This window comes from Triturus cristatus, chromosome 3_2 (genome assembly GCF_964204655.1).
Source record: "Triturus cristatus chromosome 3_2, aTriCri1.1, whole genome shotgun sequence".
Lineage (NCBI taxonomy): Eukaryota > Metazoa > Chordata > Amphibia > Caudata > Salamandridae > Triturus > Triturus cristatus.
In genome coordinates this window covers 1165709540-1165734016 of record NC_140584.1, presented here as the reverse complement: position 1 = coordinate 1165734016, position 24477 = coordinate 1165709540, and the positions used below count along the sequence as shown (strand labels likewise).

The 24477-nt window shown below is 45.9% G+C and overlaps 1 protein-coding gene across 3 annotated transcripts in view; it reads right to left on the bottom strand.

The window, feature by feature from the left end:
• CATIP (ciliogenesis associated TTC17 interacting protein) overlaps positions 1–24477 on the bottom strand; it is a 286772-nt gene that overhangs the window by 21275 nt on the left and 241020 nt on the right. For all 3 annotated transcript variants that reach the window (XM_085646977.1, XM_085646978.1, XM_085646979.1), the window contains one exon: positions 8734–8858. In XM_085646977.1, coding sequence (XP_085503103.1) covers positions 8734–8858 — 125 coding nt within the window. The remainder of the gene's footprint in view (positions 1–8733; positions 8859–24477) is intronic.

Sequence of the window (24477 nt, the reverse complement as noted above, 5' to 3'; positions counted from 1 at the left end):
AGAAAGCCCCAGCATCTATAGCCAAGCACTGAAAAGAGAACTTGACAGTATCCACATGCCAGCTAACACTGCCCTGCTTCAATATGTCGATGATCTGCTGATCACCGCCCGAAGCGAACCTGAATGTGAAAAAGCATCACTGACGGTTTTACATTTTTTAGCCGACAAGGGGCACAAAGTGTCCCCTTCGAAGTTGCAATTCTGTGTCCAGCAAGTTGTGTACCTTGGGCACTTGCTGTCCAAGGGGGGAAGACAGCTTACACCCGACCGCATCCAGTTAATTGTTAACATGCCGCCACCCAAGACACAAAAGGAGGTGCGGGCATTCATAGGCCTCACTTCGTACTGTAGGCAGTGGATCCCTCAATATGCATTTCTAGCAAAACCACTCATTCAGTTGACAACACAGGAGGCAGCGACATCGACTGACCTCCCTTGGACTCAGGAACATACACAAGCGTTTGAAAGCTTAAAGAAAGCTTTATGTCAAGCACCTGTTTTAGCAACACCATGTTACAGCAAACGTTTTACACTTTTCGTTACAGAACGTGAAGGTACTGCTTTGTCAGTACTCACGCAGGAACAAGCAGGATCACACAAGCCATGTGCCTATTTTTCCAGTACATTAGATGCCGTAGCCCAGGCTCTTCCTGCGTGCCTGAAATCAGTCGCAGCAACAGCTTTAGCAATCAGGCAAAGTGATGCCATAGTGTTAGGACATCAATTGACAGTACAAGTACCACACGCAGTAGAGGTTCTCTTGAACCGGACCCAAACACAACACTTGACTATAGCAAGACTGACGGGTTATGAATTGACATTGTTCCAGCCACACATAGAAATCAGACGTTGTAGTACATTAAACCCTGCCACACTTTTGCCATTAACTGGAACAGACCCACTGGCACATGATTGTATTGAAGTTATTACTATTACGACGAAACCCAGACAAGACTTGACAGATATTCCACTATCAGATCCAGACCTGACATTGTATGTAGATGGTTCATGCATGAGAACAAATACAGGAGAGTTAGTGGCCGCCTATGCAGTCACGACAGACACCGAAGTCATTGAAACAAATTGTATCGACACATTATCAGCTCAAGCAGCAGAGCTTATCGCTCTGACACAAGCCTGTATTCAAGCCAAAAATAAGAAAGTCAATATATACACAGATTCACGTTATGCATTCGGAGTCGTTCACGACTTCGGAGTCCTTTGGCGAGAGAGAGGTTATTTAACTTCTCACGGTGCCAACATCCAGCACGGTCCCCTTATTCAAGCTCTGTTAGATGCAATACATCTGCCGACTGCAATATCGATTATGAAGTGTAAAGCCCATACAAAAGTGACTGACATTATTTCTCAGGGTAACGACCTAGCTGACAGAACAGCTAAACAGACTGCTCAGAATCAGACTCATCCAACTGACACGACAAAGACAATAGTTCCGACACCAACACACTGCATGACAGTTAAGGATCCCGCCCTTGATGTAATTGATATACAGACACATGCCACACCGGAGGAAATAAAGAAATGGACCGAATTAGGAGGGATCCAAACGGATCAAGGATGGATGACGAAGGGAAAATCGATATGGTTTCTCCCCGACTCAATGGTTCAAGTCATCATTAACACAATACATAGTCCAGCGCATCTAGGAGAGAAAGCTATGCTAGACAGTATTCAACACATTTGGTTCAATAAACACTTGCGAGCAGCAGCTAAACAGAAAGTACGTACCTGCATGATTTGTTGTCAGTTCAATCCAGGAAAAGGCGTACCTGTAGAACAGGGTGGATTTCAACCCCCCGATCACCCTTTTGAAGTCCTCCAGACGGATTATATCCAGATGGAACGATGTCGAGGATTCAAATATGTCCTCGTAGTTGTATGCGCTCTTTCCCGGTGGACAGAGGCGTATCCCGTCTCAGATTACACTGCCCCGACTACTGCTAAACAGTTAGTTCGAGAATTCTTCCCACGGTATGGTTTGCCCCGTGTCGTGTACTCAGATAATGGCCAGCCATTCTCATCCGAGCTAATGAAACATGTTTCACTTCTGTTAGGCTATCAATGGAAATTCCACTGTGTCCGACATCCCGAGGCAGCAGGTCTCGTGGAGCGACATAATCAAACTCTGAAAATTAGACTGTCCAAAGTATGTAGAGAAAAAGGTGTCGACTGGATAGTAGCTTTACCAGTTGCGCTCTTTTACATGAGAATGGTAGCACACTCTCGAACAGGGCTATCCCCGTATGAGGTGATCTTCGGTAGACCACCAAATATGTGGGGGACGCCTATACCTCGTAAAATCACTGATGTTGATTGTAATATGCTGACAGATTACCTGGCTTCCTTGATGTCTGCACTACAATCTTGTCGTTCACAGGTAGCTGCAGCTTTTCCCGATAACACTGAGGTGAAGCCCCATGACGTGGTTCCGGGAGACCTTGTACTTGTAAGGAACTTCGACAGAAGGAACCCGCTGGAGCCTCGCTGGCAGTCGCCTAAGCTCGTCTTATTGACCACAAGGACAGCTGTGAAGATTGAGGGACGTAAAGGGTGGTTGCACTCGAGCCATATCAAGAAATTTCATGGACTACCATCGGATTTAAACGTTCAGCCCTGCATTCCCTCACAGACTGACTCAAAACTCCCCTTGGTTGAAAAGACAGAAAAAGAGAACTATAAACTGAAACTAAGGTCTAGCAAGTCAGACAATTCGATTGTTTAAGTCCTCTCCAAGGTGAATCGGTTGAATTTGTCTCTGACATGTATCCTCTAGACCGAAATAGAGAGAGAAATAGACAGAAACAGCTCAAGAAACATGCGTACTGTAAATCACTTCGTAGTCACTGCATAGTGACATTGTTAATTATGTTTTTTCTAAGTCTTCTGATTATTATTACCAGTATATTATTACACATGTATTACCCTATTTCCAAGCGTGCTTTCAATGCTACTGCCGAACATTCTTTTAGCGAGTTACCTCCGCATGAGTTGTCCTATAGATTTGCGCTGCGCAACAACACATTCATTAGTATGTTACATCATTCTCATCAGACCAGCAATGCTACAAATTGTTGGATATGTGGCCGACTCCCTCCCTATCAGAAATACAGGGGAGTTCTGCCCCTCTTTCCATATCCGTTCACACACAATGGCTCCTGTGGAGCATGGTTTAGTTTGATTAATTCCCTAGATTCAAATTCAGTAGTTTATCAAGACAACTGGGTATGGGGAAACCTGAACCTAGTTTTACTTAAAGTCTGCTACCCTAACAAGGAGGGACTTCCCAAAAGAACAGGAACTGATCTAGAAAATGAAGTATATGGATTAGGTAACTTTACACTTAACCTCATGATCCTGAATGTTGAATCCGAAGCTACACCAATCTTGCCCGCTATGTCAGTATTTCCAGTTAGAGGCGAATTATGTGTAAGAAAGAATGGTTCAATACACATGGGCCATAGTAAATGTACCACTGTAATAGAATTCAGTGATAAAGGCAAGTCTACATTTAGAGCTTCCCGTCACTCCTACTTCATCTGTGGTCACACCGCATATATACGCCTACCCCTAGATTGGGATGGTACCTGTTACATTGCATTCCTTCTGCCACCTGTTTTCCTAGCCCCGCCTGATTATCATAGGAATACCCATTTAGTACACAATAGACAGCAGAGAGATCTCCCGATTGTCGACTACACTGAAACAGCATGGGAGAAATACACAGATTTCAATAAAGGTTTCTTTCCCTACATAGGTACAGTCACCAATAGTAAGCTGATACGTAGATTAACTAGAACCCTTGAAGCAGTAGTGAATGAAACTACTTCCGCCTTAGGCAACTTAACAGAGGAGCAGTCTGCGATGCGGATTGTTGTTCTTCAAAATCGTCTTGTCCTTGACGTCATTCTGGCCGATAGGGGCGGAGCTTGTAGGGTCATCGGATCAAGTTGCTGTGTTTTCATACCAGAAAACGCGCCGTCAGTATATAAAGCCATAACTCGACTTCATAAGATCGTAAGCCAGATACACCAGAATCCAGGCACCTGGACTTGGTCCGGTTGGTTCTGGAGCGTGTTGTCAGCCTGGGGATGGAGGATCCTATCCTTCCTAGGTATTGGCTTTCTCATTCTATTCAGTTGCTGCTTGTGTCTACAATGTGGGCCAGCGATTTGTGGTCTGTGTACCACATCGTGTATCCCGCCTTCAAATTTTCATTCAAGATCCTGGAAGAAGAAAGAAGAACAAATGATGCTATATGAACAGATTGATGGATTGATGAAGATGGATATTTCATGAGGGTCCGTAGGGGACAAGGAGGGAATGAGGAAATATGAATTTTTTATGGTCAATTGTGTCCCCTATCTTAGACCCCAACGGCTCCATGTACATGCTACGAGTACATGTATGTTCCCTCCAGTTCCAGCTATGAAGACGCAAATACATGTGCGTCCAACGTCAACCTGTCCTCTTTCAGATTCGCCATGAATGGGTCGAATATTCCATTCCTAAGTATGATTGGCCACCGACTTTATATGGTTCACTTTTCACGTTTTACAGTTCAGGCGAGTAGGCCCTGAATTCTGCCATCAAGCCTTTTCCTGCTTCTGCCTCTGAAATGCTCCAGCCTGGACCTGCATCCGTATCCATGAACTTTGTCCTACTCCCTGCGCGGCTAACGGTGCCTGACGCGGCCTGTTGCCTGCCAAAAACTGTATTCAGCCTTCAAGTTATCTGCTCCGCTCTTCATCCAATGCATTCCTGTCTAGTAGTTTAGGTAAACATCCTTCCTGCTACCGAGCAAAGGGCTCGGCCTCGCTGTCTTTATGCAAGTAATTCATAGCCTCTGTTACTATGGAAGATTCCTGCCCCCTCGCATCTCATGTAGACACATAGACGCTTGTACACGCACTAACAGTCAGTATAGAATAGGATCTGTCCGAGAAGACCTTTCCTTCCAGATAATATAGTTCCTTAAACACAAGATATTAGATATGATTTAGGACTAGGTTGTCCTGACACCCCAGACTTCTGTCTCCACATGTAGGGCTAAATGTCAAGTTCCCTTCACCCTCTAGTTGCACGTCAATCACACGTCATGCGGCTGCGCGCGCATCTCTGCCAAATATTTCTGCTGACACTGCAGGATTCTCTTATGGATCCACCCACTTGTGACATCATTTTAAATGACGTTTCTAGTATACGCCTATTATTACGCCTATTTTCATTACGTATGTGTATTCTTATCTGTATTACCAGCTGTTACGCCTCCTGCATCTGTCTTAATGTAATGCTTTTCATATATATATGATTACTTGTCAATAATGCATTGCCTATCCCTTCCTGAACCTTCGTGGTGATGGAATATGATTGCCTGGTTCGAACCATAATTCCTTTGTAAGGAATAAAGTCCTCTTCAGAACCTCTAATACCACGGATTCTGCCTCTTATTTTGACTGAGTTATTCTTACTAGACTTTACCGCATAAAAAATAGTACAGGTAATTTAAATATTTACCACAGCATCCCTTCGCCTGGACGAGAACTCTCTACTGGCAACCCTTCTCTTGGATGAGAACACTCAACCTGCAACCCTTCTATTAGATGAGCACACTCTACCTGCAGCCCTTCACTTGGACGAGTACACTCTATCTGCAACCCTTCTATTAAACGAGAACACTCTACCAGCAGCCCTTCACTTGTATGAGAACACATTACCTGCAACCATTTGCTTGGACAAGAACACTCTACCTGCAACCCTACTCTTGGAAGGGAACACTCTACCTGCAGCCCTTCACTTGGACGAGAACAGTCTACCTTCAGCCCTTGGCTTGAATGAGAACACTCAACCTGCAACCCTTTGCCTGGATGAGAACACTCTAGCGGCAACCCTTCTCTTGGACAAGAACACTATCCTTACAACCCTTCTCTTGGACGAGAACACTCTACCTGCAACCCTTTTCTTGGACGAGAACACTCTACCTACAACCCTTTGCCTGGCAAGAACACTCTACCCACAGCCCTCCTCCTGGGCGAGAACACTCTACCTACAACCCTTCTTTTGGATGAGAATACTCTACCTACAACCTTTCTATTGGACGAGAACACTCTACCTGCAAACCTTCTTTTGGATGACAACACTCTACCTGCAACCCTTCTCTTGGATGAGAACACTCTACCTGTAGCCCAACGCTTGGACAAGAACACTCTACCCACAGCCCTTCGTCTGAACGAGAACACTCTAGCTGCAACCCTTCTCTTAGACGAGAATACTATCTGCAACCCTTTTCTTGGACGAAAACACTTTACCTGCAGCCCGTCACATGGACGAGAACACTGTACCTGCAACCCTACTCTTGGGTGAGAACAATCTACCTCAGCCCTACTCTTGGATGAGAACACTCTACCTGCAGCCCTCTCTTGGACGACAACACACTACCTGCAACCCTTCTCTAGAACGACAACACTCTACCGGCAACCCCTCTCTTGGATGAGAACACTCTACCTGTAGCCCTTTACTTGGACAAGAAGGCTCTACCTGCAGCCCTTCGCCTGGATGAGAACACTCTAGCTGCAATCCTTGTCTTGGATGAGAACACTCGACATGCAACCCTAGTCGTAGACGAGAACACACTACCTGCAGCCCTTCACTTGGACAAGAATACTTTACCTGCGGCCCTTCTCTTGAACGAGAACACTCTACCTGCAACCCTACTCATGGATGAGAACACTCAGCCTCCAACCCTTCTCTTGGATGAGAACACTGTACCTGCTGTCCTTTGCTTGGACGAGAACACTTTTCCTGCAGTCTTTCTCTAGGACATGAACACTCTACCTACGACCCTTCTCCTGGACTAGAACACTCTACCTGCAGCCCTTCACTTCGATGAGAACCGTCTAGCTGCCGGCCTTCCCTTGGAGGAGATCACTCTACCTGGTATCCTTCGCTTGGCCGACAACACTCTACCTGCAACCCTTGGTTGGGATTGTCTGGTATCACATTCAAATCGGCCATCAAGAATACTCTGTTAATATACTTTCTGCTGCCAACAGAGAGATGTTCAATACCTGAAGACAGTTGGCGTTTGCAGCACTATACATATAGCCTACAATCCAACTGACAAATATTCTCAGAAGCAAACAATTGGACCAAACCTTCAATTCTAACTAATTTATTATACATCTACAATAGCAACATATTGTATACAAGCTACCACAAGTCTGAAAAACCACCAGTGGCTACAAGATCATGGTACATTCTCCTAATAGATATCCTTTCAGTATGAGTTAAACTTCAGCAAAGCCTCAGTAAGCAAAGCCTCAATAGCTGAAGAGCTTTTGGATGAGTGTTACATTGGTACCCGGGTTACATACTTGTAGAAATATAGATCCACCCTGAGGAAATGGGGTTTATCAGTGGAGTATCAGTGTAATCAGTTCAGGATTCAGTGTTGTCAAATGAATTCATAATGTATATTGTAGTCTAAACCTGGCCAGATTCAACCCCCAAGAACCGAAAACCCCAATTATCACCAAATAGTTTAGATTCATTCTCAACACAAACCTCACCCTCAAAGAGCATCTCACACTATTAAGAAAGTAAAACCATTCCTCCCAGAAAGCATCTTCAGTACTACCATCCATTCCTATTTACTCTTACGTCTGGACAGTGGCAACACCCTGCTCCATGAACTCCCTGACACTACGGTGGCCCTAAAAAAGAGTCCTTCATGCCGCAGCACATCTAGCCAAGGATCTGAAGAAATTCAATCATTCTGTCCCAACCGGATGGGCCTCCACTGGCTCCCCTGTAGCCGAGTTCAGCTGCATTATCGACAAATACATCACAACCTGCCCCCTATATATCTGGTTGATAAACTCACCGTTTTCAGTGGCCGCTAACACACCCAAAGCCAGGCCACCACTAGACTGGAAATGAAGAAGTGAAAGAAAAAACTTGAAACATCCTTGCTCTATCTACAAACCCAGAATCTGGAACGACATCCTTTTCCAAAAGGACTGCCACAATCCTCCTTCAATTCAGGGAACAGCTAAAGACACATTCATTCAAAGAAAATGACATCTCAATCCCATAGGTAGTCTTTTTAACTCTCCAACGGTAACAGTCCCCTCCAACAGGGAAACAATTATGCTTGTATGATTTCATTTTTCCTTAGCCCTGTACAGCACTTCATTAACTCTGGCTAGGTATGTGTTACGTAAGCGAGGCATGGCTATATGTCATGGTCTGCAATGTAATAGAACAGATGCCACATGGGAGTATCAAGACTATAGATGGATTAGGAAACGTTCATCAAGATGATTCTAACTCTGAAGTTGCCTCACATCCTCCTTGCATATGAAGACCACATGGGTTCTGCTCTAAGTAAAAGCAAACAGTGAAAACGACATACATGTAGCAAGAGTTTGCCAGCATGGCCATTCGTTACAGAATCACAAGCTATGCCTATTCCACCATCATTCACAAACTAGGAAGTCTCTATAAAGGATGCTTATTCCACAGAACTACTGTAACAGGTAAGTTTCAATTCTCTTGTAGCGGTACATTGCAGGTTACTCAATCATGTATCCATGGCTGTGGTATCACAGCAGTATTCAATGCATTTATGATTAGGAAAGATCTACCGATTGCAGGAGCATAGCATGAACATCGTATAGTCTTTTCTACGCAAAGGGCTTTACAAAAAAATCTTACCCATCTGACAGGAAGAAGCACTGCCAGGTCAAGGGAAGATCTTCTTCTGACCAAATGCTCCTCTCAATCCCAAACATTTCTACAGTTTCCTTCCCAATCATCTGGTTTCGAACTCCGAGCTCAGTCTGGCAAAAAGAGATCAAATGGAGTAACACAATGCGATACATTTATGTGATGTACATTATAAAATGCAGGTGTTCATTAGTCCATTTGGCAGTTTGTTATTGGGAAATACTTTGGGCCAGATGTACGACGTGCAAAATAGCACCTCACAAATTGCGAGTCTTTTGCGACTCGCAATTTGCGAGGTGCTATTATGCAGGTACAACAGTGTGCTTAACACTGTTTGCGATTCTCAATGGGGTCGCAAATTGTAAAGCTCATGAATATTAATGAGCCGCTTGCAATTTGCGAGCCCATTGGGAATGACAGGCCCTCCCAGAGATGGTGGCCTGCAGGGCTCAGCAGACCACCATGTCTGGGACTGCTTTTGAATAAAGCTGTTTTTTTTAATACACCCTGTTTTCCTTAAATGAAAACGGGATGCATTTATATAAAAAGATGAAACGTTTTTGTTTCATTTTTTAAGGGCAGGTAGTGGTCCCTTGGGCTTTTCCTAACAAGAATTGGTGCCTCAAGCAGAGCATTCAAACTTTGCCCACTGTCAGGAGTGAGTAGATAATTCAGACATGCTGTAAAAGTTACCTACCTTCCGTAACGTAATATCTGGTAGAGACACAGTCTAGTCGCAGAGTCATTAACTTTTGAATTCTCCTCAGGTGCCAGTCTGGATCCAGAAATTTTTCAGCAGTACCTCTGAGAGCCCAGAGACGGCGTTGGGTGGCTCTGCGATGACGCTGACTCAATGGATTCATATAAGTCCCCTCCAATACACAGATGTCAGTTTCTTCTGTGAAACCTTCCGTGCCAGAACGTGGAGCGAATATAGAAACTGATTGCAGAAACATGGTGCCAAAAATATAAAACATCTTAGAAACAATATAAAAGAAGTAACAACAAATGGTATGTTAATAATGGATTTTAAAGAAAAACCCTCAAAGAATCGACAAAGCACAGGGCTACATAAAACCCTGCACCCTGTTGACTAACCTTATGCACTATAGTCCATTCATCAATGGTGATGAATGGCATGGTAATAGTAAACTAAACCTATAAAAACACCAAGCTGTTTGTTGATTCACACCATTACGTGACATATTGATAGTGCCAATACAAGATATGATGATACCAGACAAAGACTTTCAAAGAAAGAACAATTTGCCCAATACTGCCCGCTGGTGAGTTATACAGTGTGACAGAGAAAACACCCCCCACCCTACAGACCACCAAGTGGATGGTATGGCTCCATCTAAACAAAACCTATGTGGCCAGGCTAAGAGGTCTTTTGAGTCCCAACATAAGTTGAGACGAACAAGTTACTTACCTTCGGTAACGCTTTTTCTGGTGGATCCAGTATCTGCCTGTGGATTCCTCACCTTGTGAATATCCCCTGCGCCAGCAACATTCGGAAACTTTTGTAGCAGTCCACGCCGATGAGGTCGAAGACGACGTCACAGAGGCACGGCTCCGCTCGCGACTCCGCTGACGTCACCGGCTCCATAAGAAGACCTCCTCGGCGTGATGACATCAGTTCCGCCCCTTTTTTCCGTGCCTTCGAGGCACACGGACGGACTGACAGCAATATATATACACAGTATACACAGTACACAAAATGCATATCAACACACACAGTGTGGAAAATAAGTAACAAAGCACAAGAAATAACAAAATGCCTTTGACAGTGATAAACACACTTGAAACACCATCAATAGAATCACAGGCATAGAACCACAGGTATAGAAGGATGGACAACGGGGAGGCGGGTGGGTCAGTGAGGAATCTACAGGCAGATACTGTATCCACCAGAAAAAGCGTTACCGAAGGTAAGTAACTTGTTCTTCTGATGGATACATCTGCCAGTGGATTCCTCACCTTGTGAATAGATTCCACAGCAGTCCCCACTCCCGGAGGAGGGTGTCCACCCTTCTATACCAGAAAGTCCTGAAGGACGGATCGCGCAAAATGTCCGTCCCTCCTCACCTCGGTGTCCAAGCAATAATGTTTTGCAAAGGTGTGGAGGGAGGCCCAAGTTGCCGCCCTACAAATGTCCTCCACAGGAACACCCCTAGATAAAGCAGACGTAGAAGACTTTGCCCTGGTAGAATGAGCCCTCAAACCCTCCGGAGGCTCCTTACCAGCTAGGGAGTAGCAGATCTTGATGCATAGTACAATCCATCTGGACAGGGTGCGCTTGTGCACCGCACAACCCTTTCTGCAGCCTGCAAAGCCCACAAAGAGCTGGTCATCAATCCTGTAGTCTTTCGTCCTGTCCAGGTATAAGCTCACCGCCCTCTTAGGGTCCAAACGGTGAAGTCTCTCCTCCTCCTTGGAAGGGTGAGGGGGAGGATAAAAGGAAGGAAGAGTAATGGACTGCCCCAGATGGAAGGGAGTTACCACTTTAGGCAAAAACGCAGCCCTGGTCCGGAGCACCATTCGTTCAGCATGCACAGTCAAGAATGGGGGTTTTGAACTAAGAGCTTGAAGCTCACTTACCCTCCTTGCCGAGGTGATTGCAATGAGGAATACTGTCTTAAAAGACAACAGTCTCAAGGGACACTTATGCAAGGGCTCGAAGGGAGAACCCATAAGATAAGTCAGTACAAGGTTTAAGTCCCATTGAGGTACAATAAAGGGAGTAGGAGGAAATTTATTCATGAGGCCCTTAAGAAACCTAAGCACAATAGGTGATTTAAATAAGGACGGCTGATCCGGCAGGCATAGGAAAGCCGACAAAGCCGATAAATATCCTTTTACAGTAGCCACAGCAAAGCCTTGCTGAGCAAGAGAAAGGGCAAACTGCAGAATGTTAGACAAACGAGCCTTCAAGGGATCAATTGACCTCTCTCCGCACCAGAGAACGAATTTAGACCATCTATAGGAGTATATGGATTTGGTGGAGTGTCGCCTGGCCGATAAAATAACGTCGACCACATCTGGAGGGAGAGAGAAAGAATTCAGGTTGCCCCGTTCAATCTCCAGGCATGAAGGTATAAGCTCTGGAGGTGGGGGTGTAGAACCTGCCCCTCCGACTGCGAGAGGAGGTCTGCCCTCAGAGGAGACGGAGCGGAGGGCACGAGGAGAGGTGGAGAAGATCTGTATACCACACCCTTCTTGGCCAATCCGGGGCGATCAATATGACTTGGGCCCGGTCTTGGCGAATCTTCCTCAGAACCCGAGGAATCAAGGGTATGGGAGGAAACGCGTAAAGGAGTCGAGAGCCCCAACTCAACTGAAACGCATCCCCCAACGCTCCCTGCATCGGATACTGGAGACTGCCGAACAACGGACAGTGCGCGTTCTCGCGGGTGGCAAACAGATCCACCCGAGGAGTTCCCCACGTCCGAAAGACGTGACGAACCACCTCCGGATGGAGCCTCCACTCGTGGTCGGCGGAAAACTGCCGACTGAGACTGTCCGCACGCACGTTCAGAACACCGGCCAGATGATTCGCCATCAGACAAATCTGATGGTCCTGAGCCCAGGACCATAGACGCAGGGCCTCTCTGCAGAGACAAAGAGACCCCACTCCTCCCTGTTTGTTTATATACCACATCGCGGTAGTGTTGTCCGTCAGGACCTGAATAGACTGACCGCGAAGGGAAGGGAGGAAGGCCTTGAGTGCCAAACGTATCGCCCGTAATTCCAGAAGGTTGATATGCAGCAACCTTTCCTCCGGAGACCAAAGACCTTTGATCTCCAGATCCCCCAGATGAGCACCCCACCCTAGAGTGGATGCATCCGTTATCACTGTGGTCACCAACGGAGGTAGATGAAAGGGCTTTCCTTGGGACAGATTGCCCTCCACGCTCCACCAAGACAGATCCGCTGCAGCTTCTCTGGAGATCCTCACAGACTCCCTGAGATCTCCCTTGTGCTGATACCACTGCTTGCGGAGGCACCACTGGAGTGCCCTCATGTGCCAGCGTGCATGGTTGACCAACAGGATGCAGGAGGCGAACAGACCGAGCAGGCGAAGGACCTTCAGAACTGGAACGACCGCTCTGTTGAAAAATAAAGGAATCATTTCCTGTATGTCGAGAATCCTTTGAGGAGGAGGGAATGCTCGACACACAGTAGTGTCCAGTACCGCACCTATGAACAGGTTGCGCTGAGAGGGCACCAGGTGAGATTTGGGCACATTGATCGAAAAACCCAATTTGTATAACAGCCGAGTTGTATCCTGCAGATGGAGCAGCACCTTCCCTGGCGACTCCGCCTTGATCAGCCAGTCGTCTAAATAAGGGAAAACCGAAATCCCCGACCTTCTGAGATGGGCTGCCACCACCGCCATCACCTTTGTGAAGACTCATGGTGCCGAAGTAAGACCAAACGGGAGGACCGCAAACTGATAATGTTGCGACCCTACCGTAAACCGGAGATACTTCCTGTGCGACTTCAGAATGGGGATGTGAAAATACGCATTCTGCAAGTCGAGCGACACCATCCAGTCCTCCTGATTCAGCGCCTGAAGAACCTGCGCAAGGGTGAGCATCTTGAACTTCTCTTGCTTCAGATAAAGATTCAAGATCCTGAGGTCCAATATCGGACGCAATCTGCCGTCCTTTTTCGGAATCAGAAAATACCGGGAGTAGCATCCCTGACCCCTCTCCTGCTCTGAGACCACCTCTATCGCACCTTTCTGAAACAACTTCAGGACTTCCTCCTGCAGGAGAAGACGGTGGTCCTCCGAGCAAGCCCCTTGGCAAGGAGGATAATTTGGAGGGAATTCCCGAAAGGGAAGGGCATACCCATTTTCTACAAGATCTAGAACCCAGAGATCTGTAGTTACAGATTCCCAATCTTGTAGAAAATGGGTAAGCCGGCCCCCCACAGGACCAGCATGATCCAGAATGTCGAATCTAGGGCTGCTTTGCGGTGGTGGGAGGGGCTGAGGAAGAGGAAGAGGAGGAGGAGAGTTGACGGCCACGTGAGCGACCTCTAAGTCTTCCTCTATATCCCTTGGACAGAGAGCCTTGCTGCTGCTGCTGCTGCTGCTGCTGCTGCTGCTGCTGCTGGGCTGGTCTGTAGGAACGAAAACTCGCCCTTCCAAAGCCTCTGTACCTCTTAAAAGTACCCCTCGGCTGGGATTGAAGGCCCAACGACCTAGCCGTAGCCTTACTCTCTTTGAAGCGCTCGAGAGCAGCATCAGCCTTCTTCCCGAACAAACCAGACTCATCAAAAGGTAAGTCCAACAAAGTTGTCTGGACATACGAAGAGAACTCGGAGGACTTAAGCCATGCACCCCTCCTGGTGGCATCTGAAGACCCCATGACCCTGGCAACTGAGTCTGCTGTATCCAGGCCACTCTGTATAACCTGGCGAGCAGCCGCCTGGGCATCCGATAGAACTTCATTGAAGCCTCCTCTATCCTCCTCTGGCAGTTTTGGCGCCAACCTTTTAGCCGAGTCCATAAGCGCATGGATATAGCGTCCCAACAGACAAGTCGCATTTGAAGATTTTAATGCCATACTGGCTGATGAAAAGACCTTCTTGGCCGATTGGTCCACCTTCTTTGCCTCCCTGTACCCTGGGACTTGAGGAAATGCCCCTTTCGACCGTCCAGAACAAGCCGCCTGAACTACTAGGCTTTCAGGTGAAGGGTGTGAAGATAAAAATTCAGGATCCCCTGGAGCCACCCTATACCTTCTTGCGACTACTTTGGAGACTGCAGGAGCTGAGAAAGGCTTGCGCCATACATCCAGCACAGGTTCCAAAATTGCTTCGTTGAAAGGCAACAGAGGCTCTGAGACCGCAGTTGGAGAATGTAACACCTCAGTTAAAATATTGGACTTGAATTCAGTAGATGGCAATTGATGGTCCAACAACTCTGCAGCCTTTCTAATTACAGCATGATAGGGTGCCGCGTCTTTAGAGGGTTCGTCCGATGGCGGAGTGATCTCCCACTCCGGAGACAAATCCAGACCACTTGCCTCCTTCAATTCGTCGAACACCTCATCAGATTCGACCAATTCCCCCTCTTCAGCCTCATCCATCAGAAAGCGTCTCTCCTCCAGCACTCTCTGCGCCTCCCTTCTTGAACGGATCCGCACCTGCGGCGTCGGCGGCGCCGTGATCGAATCCGACGGCGCCGGCAGAGGCGTCGAACGCGGATCAGCTGGAACAGCCGGCGTCGAACGAGGTCGAGTCGGCGCCGGCGAAGAGGGAAGCGGCGTCGATGTTCTCAGCGCCGGCAACTGCCAAGACGGCGTCGCTGGGAAGAACGGCATAAATGGTGCTTGAGGGTAAACCTGCGGCACACCCAGATTGAAAGCCATCGGACCCATCGGATCCATAGGTGCACCAGAGGTATACATGGCCCGAGAGAACACCCCGTACATTGCATTGAGATAATGCGAGGGGTCCTGACCTGGATTAGGGAAAGCCGGATACTGGTCAGGTAACACCGGACTCTGGCCTGCCGGCGCCGACGGTGGAACTTGCGGCGTCACAGACTCACCCGGAGCCTGACAATCCTCATCCTGGGCCGGAGTCGGAGACGGAGCCCGAGGACTTGCAGGATCTGGAGATGGCACCGGCGCCGGAGAGGACGCCGGCACCGGGGATTCAGCCGGAGCCGGCGAAGACACCGGAGAAGATGGAACCGGAGGCGAAGCCGGGACAGGAGAAGGAGACACTGGCTCCCTTCGACGCCGAGCAGGCGATTTCGACTTAGACGTCGAAGCCTTATGATGCGACGAATGCCTCCTCTTCTTCTTATGCTTCTTGCTCTTTGAAGCAAGTCCCGAAGTCGACTTGGAAGCCGACCTCGACCTCGACCTGGATCTTCTTCTACCTCTTTTCTCCTTTTTCTTCATCCGGGCGATAAAGAGCTTTGCCTCTCTCTCCTTAAGAGCCTTCGAGCTCATTTTCCTGCAACTCGAACAACCTCCAACGTCATGGTCCGAGGACAAACACCAAACGCAATCGTCATGCGGGTCAGTGATGGACATGTGCTTGCCACATTCACGACAAGGCTTAAAACCAGACTTCCTTGTCGACATTCTCGAAGAAAGACAGAGAATCTTCAGAATAAACACAAAGTAACAGGTAAAGCTACCAGTAACGATTCCCGAAATCCGTTGGCGTCGTCGGCGCGGAAAAAAGGAAACTGACGTCATCACGCCGAGGAGGTCTTCTTATGGAGCCGGTGACGTCAGCGGAGTAGCGAGCGGAGCCGTGCCTCTGTGACGTCGTCTTCGACCTCATCGGCGTGGACTGCTACAAAAGTTTCCGAATGTTGCTAGCGCAGGGGATATTCACAAGGTGAGGAATCCACTGGCAGATGTATCCATCAGAAAGTGATCACCGGTATATACAACCAGTACTGAAAAAGGATATAACCCTTATCTCAAAGGTCATTCGCAGAGTGGTGGGGAAGGGCAGGGTGTTAATGAATCTGCGCCTAGACTGTGTCTCTACCAGATATTACGTTACCGAAGGTAAGTAATGTTTACATCTGATAGAGACATCTAGCTGCAGATTCCTTAAATTTCGAATCAAGTATCATAGCTGTACCTCACTGGAGGAGGCTCTGCGAACTAATCCTACAAAAGTTCTCAAGGAGACCAAGCCAGTCATAACTAACAACTGACCAAATATACTTAGGAATAGCAGAAAAAGAGCTTCCCTCTTAACAGAATCTATGATCACTGTCACAGAAAATACAAATAAAAAAACAACCTTCCACGTCCGAGAAGAGGGGGGACCCCTAAAGAACCACCTGCCAGTTAACAAACATTATCCTCTAGCCCCAAAGGGGAAAGAGAACTCTTTGACTAAAAAGGGCAGAGTGCAAGACAAAAGTCATGTAATCCGCATTCTTAACAACAATAAAGAAATATCAGAGAAAGAACTGTCCTGATAAAATCCAAAAGCAGGACTCTCAGAACTCATTCCATTATACCAAAATTAATGAGCACCAAAAGAAAGATGAACAATAATACCTTCATGGTATAGAGAATTTTGTTAGAACCAAATGACCACTCGAAGGCTACATGATGCACTGTAAAAGACTAAAATGACACCAATAGGTTTGAATTCAATATTGACATGCATCAATTATGCAGTTGTAAAACATTTTTTTGCCACTAAGGTGTATCTCCTAAACATATGCATAATATATATAAAATTGTGTCACAATAGACTCTGAGTGGCCCGACAACACATAAAGCATCACTGGCCTATATTTACTGGAGGACCGCAGGTATCTACAACGCCTGCGCCTGCATGGTGCTTATTGTCATGGCCCGAAAGCATTAACATGACTCAGAGGCATTGGCACGCTCAAAATACCAAGGCATGCAAAAGAAGAAAAGGGAATGAACCTTTTAATGCATTCAAAATATTAAATAAGGAAAAAACGAAACATTAAAAGGAAATAACATATAAACTGAATCCCTGCTAGCAACAAGCGCATGGGACAACACTTGTGATACGAAACACAATTTGATCACAAGGCCGCCTCAAGAAATAACAGCCATGAGTTTCCAAGGACTTGCAAAACACAGAGAAAATAGATACATAACCAAAAAGACAGGTAATATCCAGACAGATCTAAAAAGCATTGTGGGAGAAGAGCTTGCTATAAAACCTAAAACCTGCAAACGTAACAATTTACTTACCTTTGGTAATGCTTTTTCTGGTAGATATAGAATCTGCCTATGGATTTTTCACCTTTTGAATTACCCCTTGAGCAGCATTCCACAGAAATTTTTCTCCATAGCTCTCCCACATCGACGAGGACAACACAATGGAATGGCTCTGCTGGCAACCCTGTGCAATGTCATCGGACCCATAAGACCTCGTCAGTGTGCTGACATCAGTTACATCCATTTTTTCCATGCCTTTGAGGCGAACGGGAACGGACAACATTTCCCAAGTATATACAATGGACAACTTTTCCACGAGTATACACAGTATACTACGTTAAGAAAAAAAGAAGCTGGAAATTCTAAAACTGACATTTCCTAGTGGCAAACATCACATCATTTCGAATAACAATGAAATACATGATATTCATGCAAAAAATCTTTTTGGTATAAGTAGGGAGACAATGGGGAGGTGGGTCAGTGAGGAATCCACAGGCAGATACTGTATCCACCAGAAAAAGCGTTACCAAAGGTAGGTAACTGGTTCTTCTGATGGATACATCTGCCTGTGGATTCCTCACCTTTTGAATTGAATCCCCAAGCAGTCCCGCTCCCAGAGGAGTGTGTCCGCCTACCTATACCAAAGTGGCCATCTGTAAAATTCAAGTTAAAAGTAAAGATTAAGAGAGTAAAGACTCCAGCTAGTAAAATAGAAGTTAAGTTTAATCCAGTAAAGTGATCCTATCCATCCAGCAGCTAATGTCAGATGCAACTGACAGCAAACTTACAGGAGCTTCATCACACCAGGTTCTATCACCATGGTGCACCTTTTAAACAAAAGCAAGATGGCTACAGTATTAAGTAAATATGTTAAATGAGTAAATGCACAATATTACACACCTTCCCCCTATATACAAGACTAAAGTGATATAATGAGACTGAATACAATAAAAAAATTACATCTGATAGTCATTGAACTTCAATGGTAACCTGGAGATCCTTTTGTTTCTTGAATCACAATCTATTTTACTACTCACAGTAGAACTTGATCGAGAAGCAAGTGAGGAGAAATCATCTTCATCAACGTTTAGCTTTTTGTTCTTAATAACAACCACTCTGTTTAAGTTCCAAATGCGCGAATCCTCAGTTTTGATGGCATTCGTCAACACTTTGATAACCCTATGAGGTTTTTGAAACAGATTGGAAGTTTTCCTACCAACCGGAGCTCTGATCATAACCAAGTCACCCACTTTGACAGCAGTAACCTTTACTGCTTTTCTTTGATCATACCCTATTTTGCATGCCTTAATCTTTTCACTTTCTTTGAGTCTCCAATCACTTTCAGAGACTCTCACACCTCTTTTAGATTCAGTGTCATTGATCCAGAAAGGAGCAACCAATGTGTTGGCACTTCTTCCTTTAAGTAATTCAAAAGGGGTGCGACCAGTAATAGGATAGGGAGAAACCCTGTAAATTTCAACTTTCCTGATAACCTCCTTTTTCCAATCTAACCCGTTTTGTTTGGCTAAATCTATGGTCGCTTTTAAAACACGGTTGAAGCGTTCCACCATGCCATTGCTCTCGGGATGATATAGAGCACACCACTTATGTTTGATGGAACACCTCAACAAGAACTCTTCCATTTCACTGGAGACCAATTGCGTTCCATTATCAGTCAATATTATCCCAGGTAGGCTTTCTCTCCCAAAAACCTCCCTGAGAAACTCTATCACATGTGTGGTATCAATGGACTTTGTGATTTTTACTTCTGGCCACCTGGAATGTAAATCAATCAATACAAAAGCATAACTTTCACAACCATTTCCACAAATAGGCCCCAAAATATCAAAAGCTAACTCTTCCCATGGCTTTTTAGGCCTTTCTCTAATAACCACGGGTTGGACCCTAGGCTTCTGACATTTCTCACTCATACAACAAGGTATGCAATCCCTCACAAGTCGTTCCACATGCATGTCCATTCCTGGCCACCAATATGTGAGTCTTAATCTCTCCTTTGTTTTAGACATCCCTTGATGACCTTCATGTGCCATCTCCAGACGTTCTTCACGAAGTGTAGTTGGAGGAACTGATCTAGTCCCCCTAAAAATAAGACCTTCACTCTCAGATAATTCGTCCTTCACCACCCAATACTTTTCACAATTACCTTTCACTTTCTTGTCCCATCCGTTCTTGAGTAATGAGGTTAACTCAAGAAATTCTTTATCAATAGCGCACTCCTCACACCATCTGCTTTCCTTCATACCACCTGCCTCAATGGTACAAACCCATTCATTGAAGTGATCTTCTTCAACCTTGGCACTATCATCACTTTGTACAACCAACCTTGACAATGTGTCTGCAACTCTGTTCTTAGCACCTGGTTAGTACTCCATTTTGAAATTGTATCCCTGAAGTGCTACAACCCACTTGGAAACCCTTCCTGAAATAGTATCTATCCCTTTTTTGTTAAAAACTTGACATAATGGTTTGTGATCAGTCCGCACTTCAAATTTTGAACCCCATAACACATTCTTGAGTTTCTTTATGGCCCAGTGCACAGCTAAGGCCTCTCTTTCAATGACTGAGTATCGTAGTTCTGCACCTCTGAGACTTCGTGACAGGAACAAGATTACATTCTCCGAGTCCCCGTGTTGTAACACAGCCCCCAAGCCTTTCATGCTGGCATCAGTAATAAGAACAGCTCTTTTGGAGGGATCAAAGCTCTTTAACTTGGGAGTTTTCTTGAGCATACTCTTGATCATAATAAATTATTTTTCACAATCATCCGACCAGATGAAATCCACCCCTCTGCATAACAATTTCCACATATTTACACACATCCCAGCAAACTTTTTCATAAATTTGCTATAATATTCTGACATCCCCAAAAATGTCATTAGTTCTTCCTTATTAGAAGGGGAAGCAAGATTCTGAATAGTGTCAACAAGTTCTGCCTTGGATTGCAAATCTAGACCAGAAATAGTGTGTCCAAGGTAATCTATGGATGCCCTATTGAATTAGCATTTGTCTATTCTCACCGTTAAATTGTACTCCTGAAATTTCTTAAAAACTTCTCCCTGAGTATCGCATCATGCTTTTCTTCATTTTTCCCATAAACAAGCACATCATCTTGATATATTTTCACACCCACAACTCCTTACAATACCCTTTCTAACGCTCTCTGAAATACAGATGCTGCAGACACCAGTCCAAAAGGTAGTCTAATAAATCTGTAAGTGCCAAAGGGCGTGATAAAAGCAGTAAGATCTTTGGACTCATCTCCCAGTTTTATCTGATGATAGGCAGATTTTAAGTCTACCATAGAAAAAACATTAGCTCCCTGTAACAACATTAATATATTAGATATTTTGGGCAGGGGATACTTATCTATGATGACCTGTTTGTTCAACTCTCTTAAATCGATGCATAGACGAAGACTTCCATTTGATTTTCGAGAAGGCTACGACTGGCGCCAACCACCTAGTGCCTTCTACTTCCTCAATAATGCCATCTTTTTTTAATTTCTCTAGTTCCCCTTTCATCTCATCCCTCACCGATAATGGCACACTACGGACTTTCCCAGCTACAGGTATTGCCCCAGGAATTAACCTTATATTGTGAGTATAACCCCGTAAGCACCCCAATTCATCTTTAAAAACATCAGGAAACTCCCTCTTGAGAAGAGTAGTAAAGTCACCATCACAATTCTGAGCCAACACAACATTCATTTGAATATCTTCTCTCAAGATAATGGGAGGATCACTGTTTGGGTCTAACATCACTCCAAGATCTTTCTGGTGAAACCAACTGAGAATGCTGTCACCTTTATGTGAAACATATATTTTTCCTGAAACATATCTGCCTCTGTACTCTCAACCCGGAAAAATAACCCAATAATTGTATGGGTTCTCCCCCGTAGTCGCTAGGTCTTATGTCAGCTTTAAGCAGTATTACTTTCTTGGCAATTTTATTCATTAAAAATTGTTTTAATATTATTGTGATTTTTGCTCCAGAATCAAACAAAACTTGTTAACTCACCTTCAACACTTATATCATCCTAAGGACCTTTCTTACGATTGTCAGAGGTGATCATCAATTCAAATCCCACTGAGGCATGATAAATGGAGTGTGAGGAAACCTGTTAGTGAGACCCTTAATGAATCTCATGACTATGGGAGACTTAAGCAAAGAGGGTTGGTCTGGTAAGCAAAGAAAGCCCGGCAAGGCAGATAAGTAACCTTTAACAGTTGCTGCTGCACAACCCTGTTAAGGCAACTAAAGAGAGAAACCCAGAATATCAGACAAATGGGCCTGCAAATGATCGATTGATCTCTCTCCACAACATTTAACAAACCTGGCCCACCTACCAGAATAGACAGATTTGGTGGAGTGTCTTCTAGCCGATAATATAACATCCACCACATCCGGTGAGAGAGAGAAAGTACTCAGGTTGCTCCATTCAAACTCCAGGTATAAAGGTGTAGGCTCGGGAGGTGGGGGTGTAGAAACTGCCCCTGCGATCAATATGATTGTGGCCCGGTCTTGGAGAATCTTTCTCAAAACCCGAGGAATTAAGGGTATGGAAGGGAAAGCTTAAAGAAGCTGTGCGCCCCAATATAACTAAAACGTGTCCCCCAACGCTCCCCGCATCGGATACTGGAGACTGCAGAACAACGCTGCAGTGTCTCTGGAGATTCTGACCATCTCCCTGAGATCTCTGTTGTGTTGAAACCACTGCCTGTTGTGGCACCTCTGGAGTGCTCTCATGTGCCAGCATGCATGGTTGACCAACAGTATGCAGGAAGCGTACAGACCGAGCAGGCGCAGAACCTTCAGGACTGGTTCAGCCGCTCCATCGTGAAACATTGGAATCATAGCTTGGATGTCTAGAATCCTCTGAGGAGGTGGGAAAGCACAACTCACAGTAGTGTCCAGTACTGACCCTATAAACAGGTTGTGATGAGAGGGCATCAGGTGAGATTTGGGAACATTTATCGAAAAACCCAAGTTGAACAACAGTCGTGTTCCTTGCAGATGATTTAGCACCATCTTTGGCGACTTTGCTTTGAGCAGCCAGTCGTCCAGATAGGGGAAAACAGGAATCCCCGACTTTGAGATGTGCTGCTACCACCACCACACCTTTGTGAAGACCCGTGGTGCAGATGTAAGACCGAACGGAAGGATCGCACACTAGTAGTGTTGAGATCCCACCGCAAAACAGAGATAGTTCCGATGCGACTTCAGGATGGGAATGTGGAAATACGCATCCTGCAAATCGATCAACACCATCCAGTCTTCCTGCTGCAGTGCCAGGAGAACCTGAGCCAGGGTCAACATCTTGAACTTCTCTTGCTTGAGGTAAAAATTCAAGATCCTGAGGTCTTGGATCGGTCTCAAATGCCTGTCCTTTCTAGGGATCAGGAAATACCGGGAGTAGCATCCCTGACCCCTTTCCTGCTCTGGAACCATCTCTATTGCACCTTTCTACAGCAAAGATAGAACCTCCTGTTGCAGGAGCTACAGATGGTTCTCTGAACACCAGCCCTGGGGTGGGGGAAAAGGAGGGGAAAACTCACGGAAAGGAGGGGTGTATCCATTTTCTACAAGATCCAACACCCAGAGATCTGATGTAACAGATCTCCAATTTCATAGAAAATGGGACACCCGACCTCCCATGGGTCCAACATGTTCTAAGATGGGGACTCTAGAGCTGCTTCCCTGTGGGACCAGTTGGAGAAACAGGAGAGCAGGTGGAGGAGGAGGAATAGGAGGAGGAAGAGGAGGAAGAGGAAGAGGAGGAGGAGGAGGAAGAGACTTGTTGGCAAGCTGTGCATCACAGGCGACCTCTACCTTTCCCTCTGTACGACATATACAGAGGATTCGCTTTCTGTTGTTGCTGCTGCCGGGCCCGAAATGGAGTAGCCTGGCCAAACCCTCGAAATCTACAGTAACCCAAGCCTCTAGGTTGGGACTGCTGGCCTAACGATCTAGCAGCGATCCTACTGTCTTTAAAGAGCTGCAGCACTGAGTCTGCTTTGGTTCCAAAGAGTTGAGAGTCAAAGGGTAAATCCAAAAGGGTGGCCTGCACATCCGGAGAAAAAACGGACCCTCTTAGCCAGGCGTGCCTCTTAGTAGCCACTGAGGAACCCCTCACTCTACCCACAGTGTCAGCTGTGTCAAGCCCAGACTGAATAACCTCACGGACTGCAGCTTGAGTGTCCGACAGAACCTCTGCAAAATGGCCCTGGAAATCCTCTGGGAGTTTAGGGATCACCTCCTTAGCTGAGTCCATTAACGCATATATTTAGCATCCCAGTTAGCATGTTGCATTTGTCGATTTTAAAGCCATACTGGCTGATGAAAATACCTGTATCGCAGATAGTTGCATCTTCTTTGAATCCCTATCCCCTGATGTGGATGGGAAAGAGCCAGAAGATTATTTAGAAGAGCATGACGCCTGAACCACCAAGCTCTCAGGAGATGGATGCGAAGATAAAAAGGCCGGATCCCCAAGGCGCAACTTTTAACGTCTTGCCACTGATCTGGACACAGCAGGGGCGGACAAAGGCTTTTGCAATACTTCCAATATGGGCTCCATCAAAGCCTTATTAAAAGGGAGAAGAGTCTCTGTCATAGATTAAGGAGAGTGAAGAACCTCTGTCAGGGGGTTCAATTTAATGTCCGCAGTGGGTAACTGTAAGTCCAGAAGATCAGCCGCCTTCATGATGATTGAGTGGTAAGAAGAGACCTCCTGAGAAGGAAGGCCGTTAGGAGATGAGAGTTCCCACTCTGGTGATGTATACAGCCCACTTGCTTCCTGAAGCCTCTCAAACTCATGCATGGGATCAACAATCTCCCCTTTCTCAGCCTCTAACTACTGCTCCTGGAATTCATCCTCCTCCAGAAGCATCTGTGCCTCCCTTCTTGACCTCATCTTGGGTGTTGACATGGTGGCACCGCGCCAGATGCACTGCCGGTGACTTCAGGCCGGCGTCGAAGGAGGGCCTTCAGGGATGGCTGGAGGCGCCACATGAAG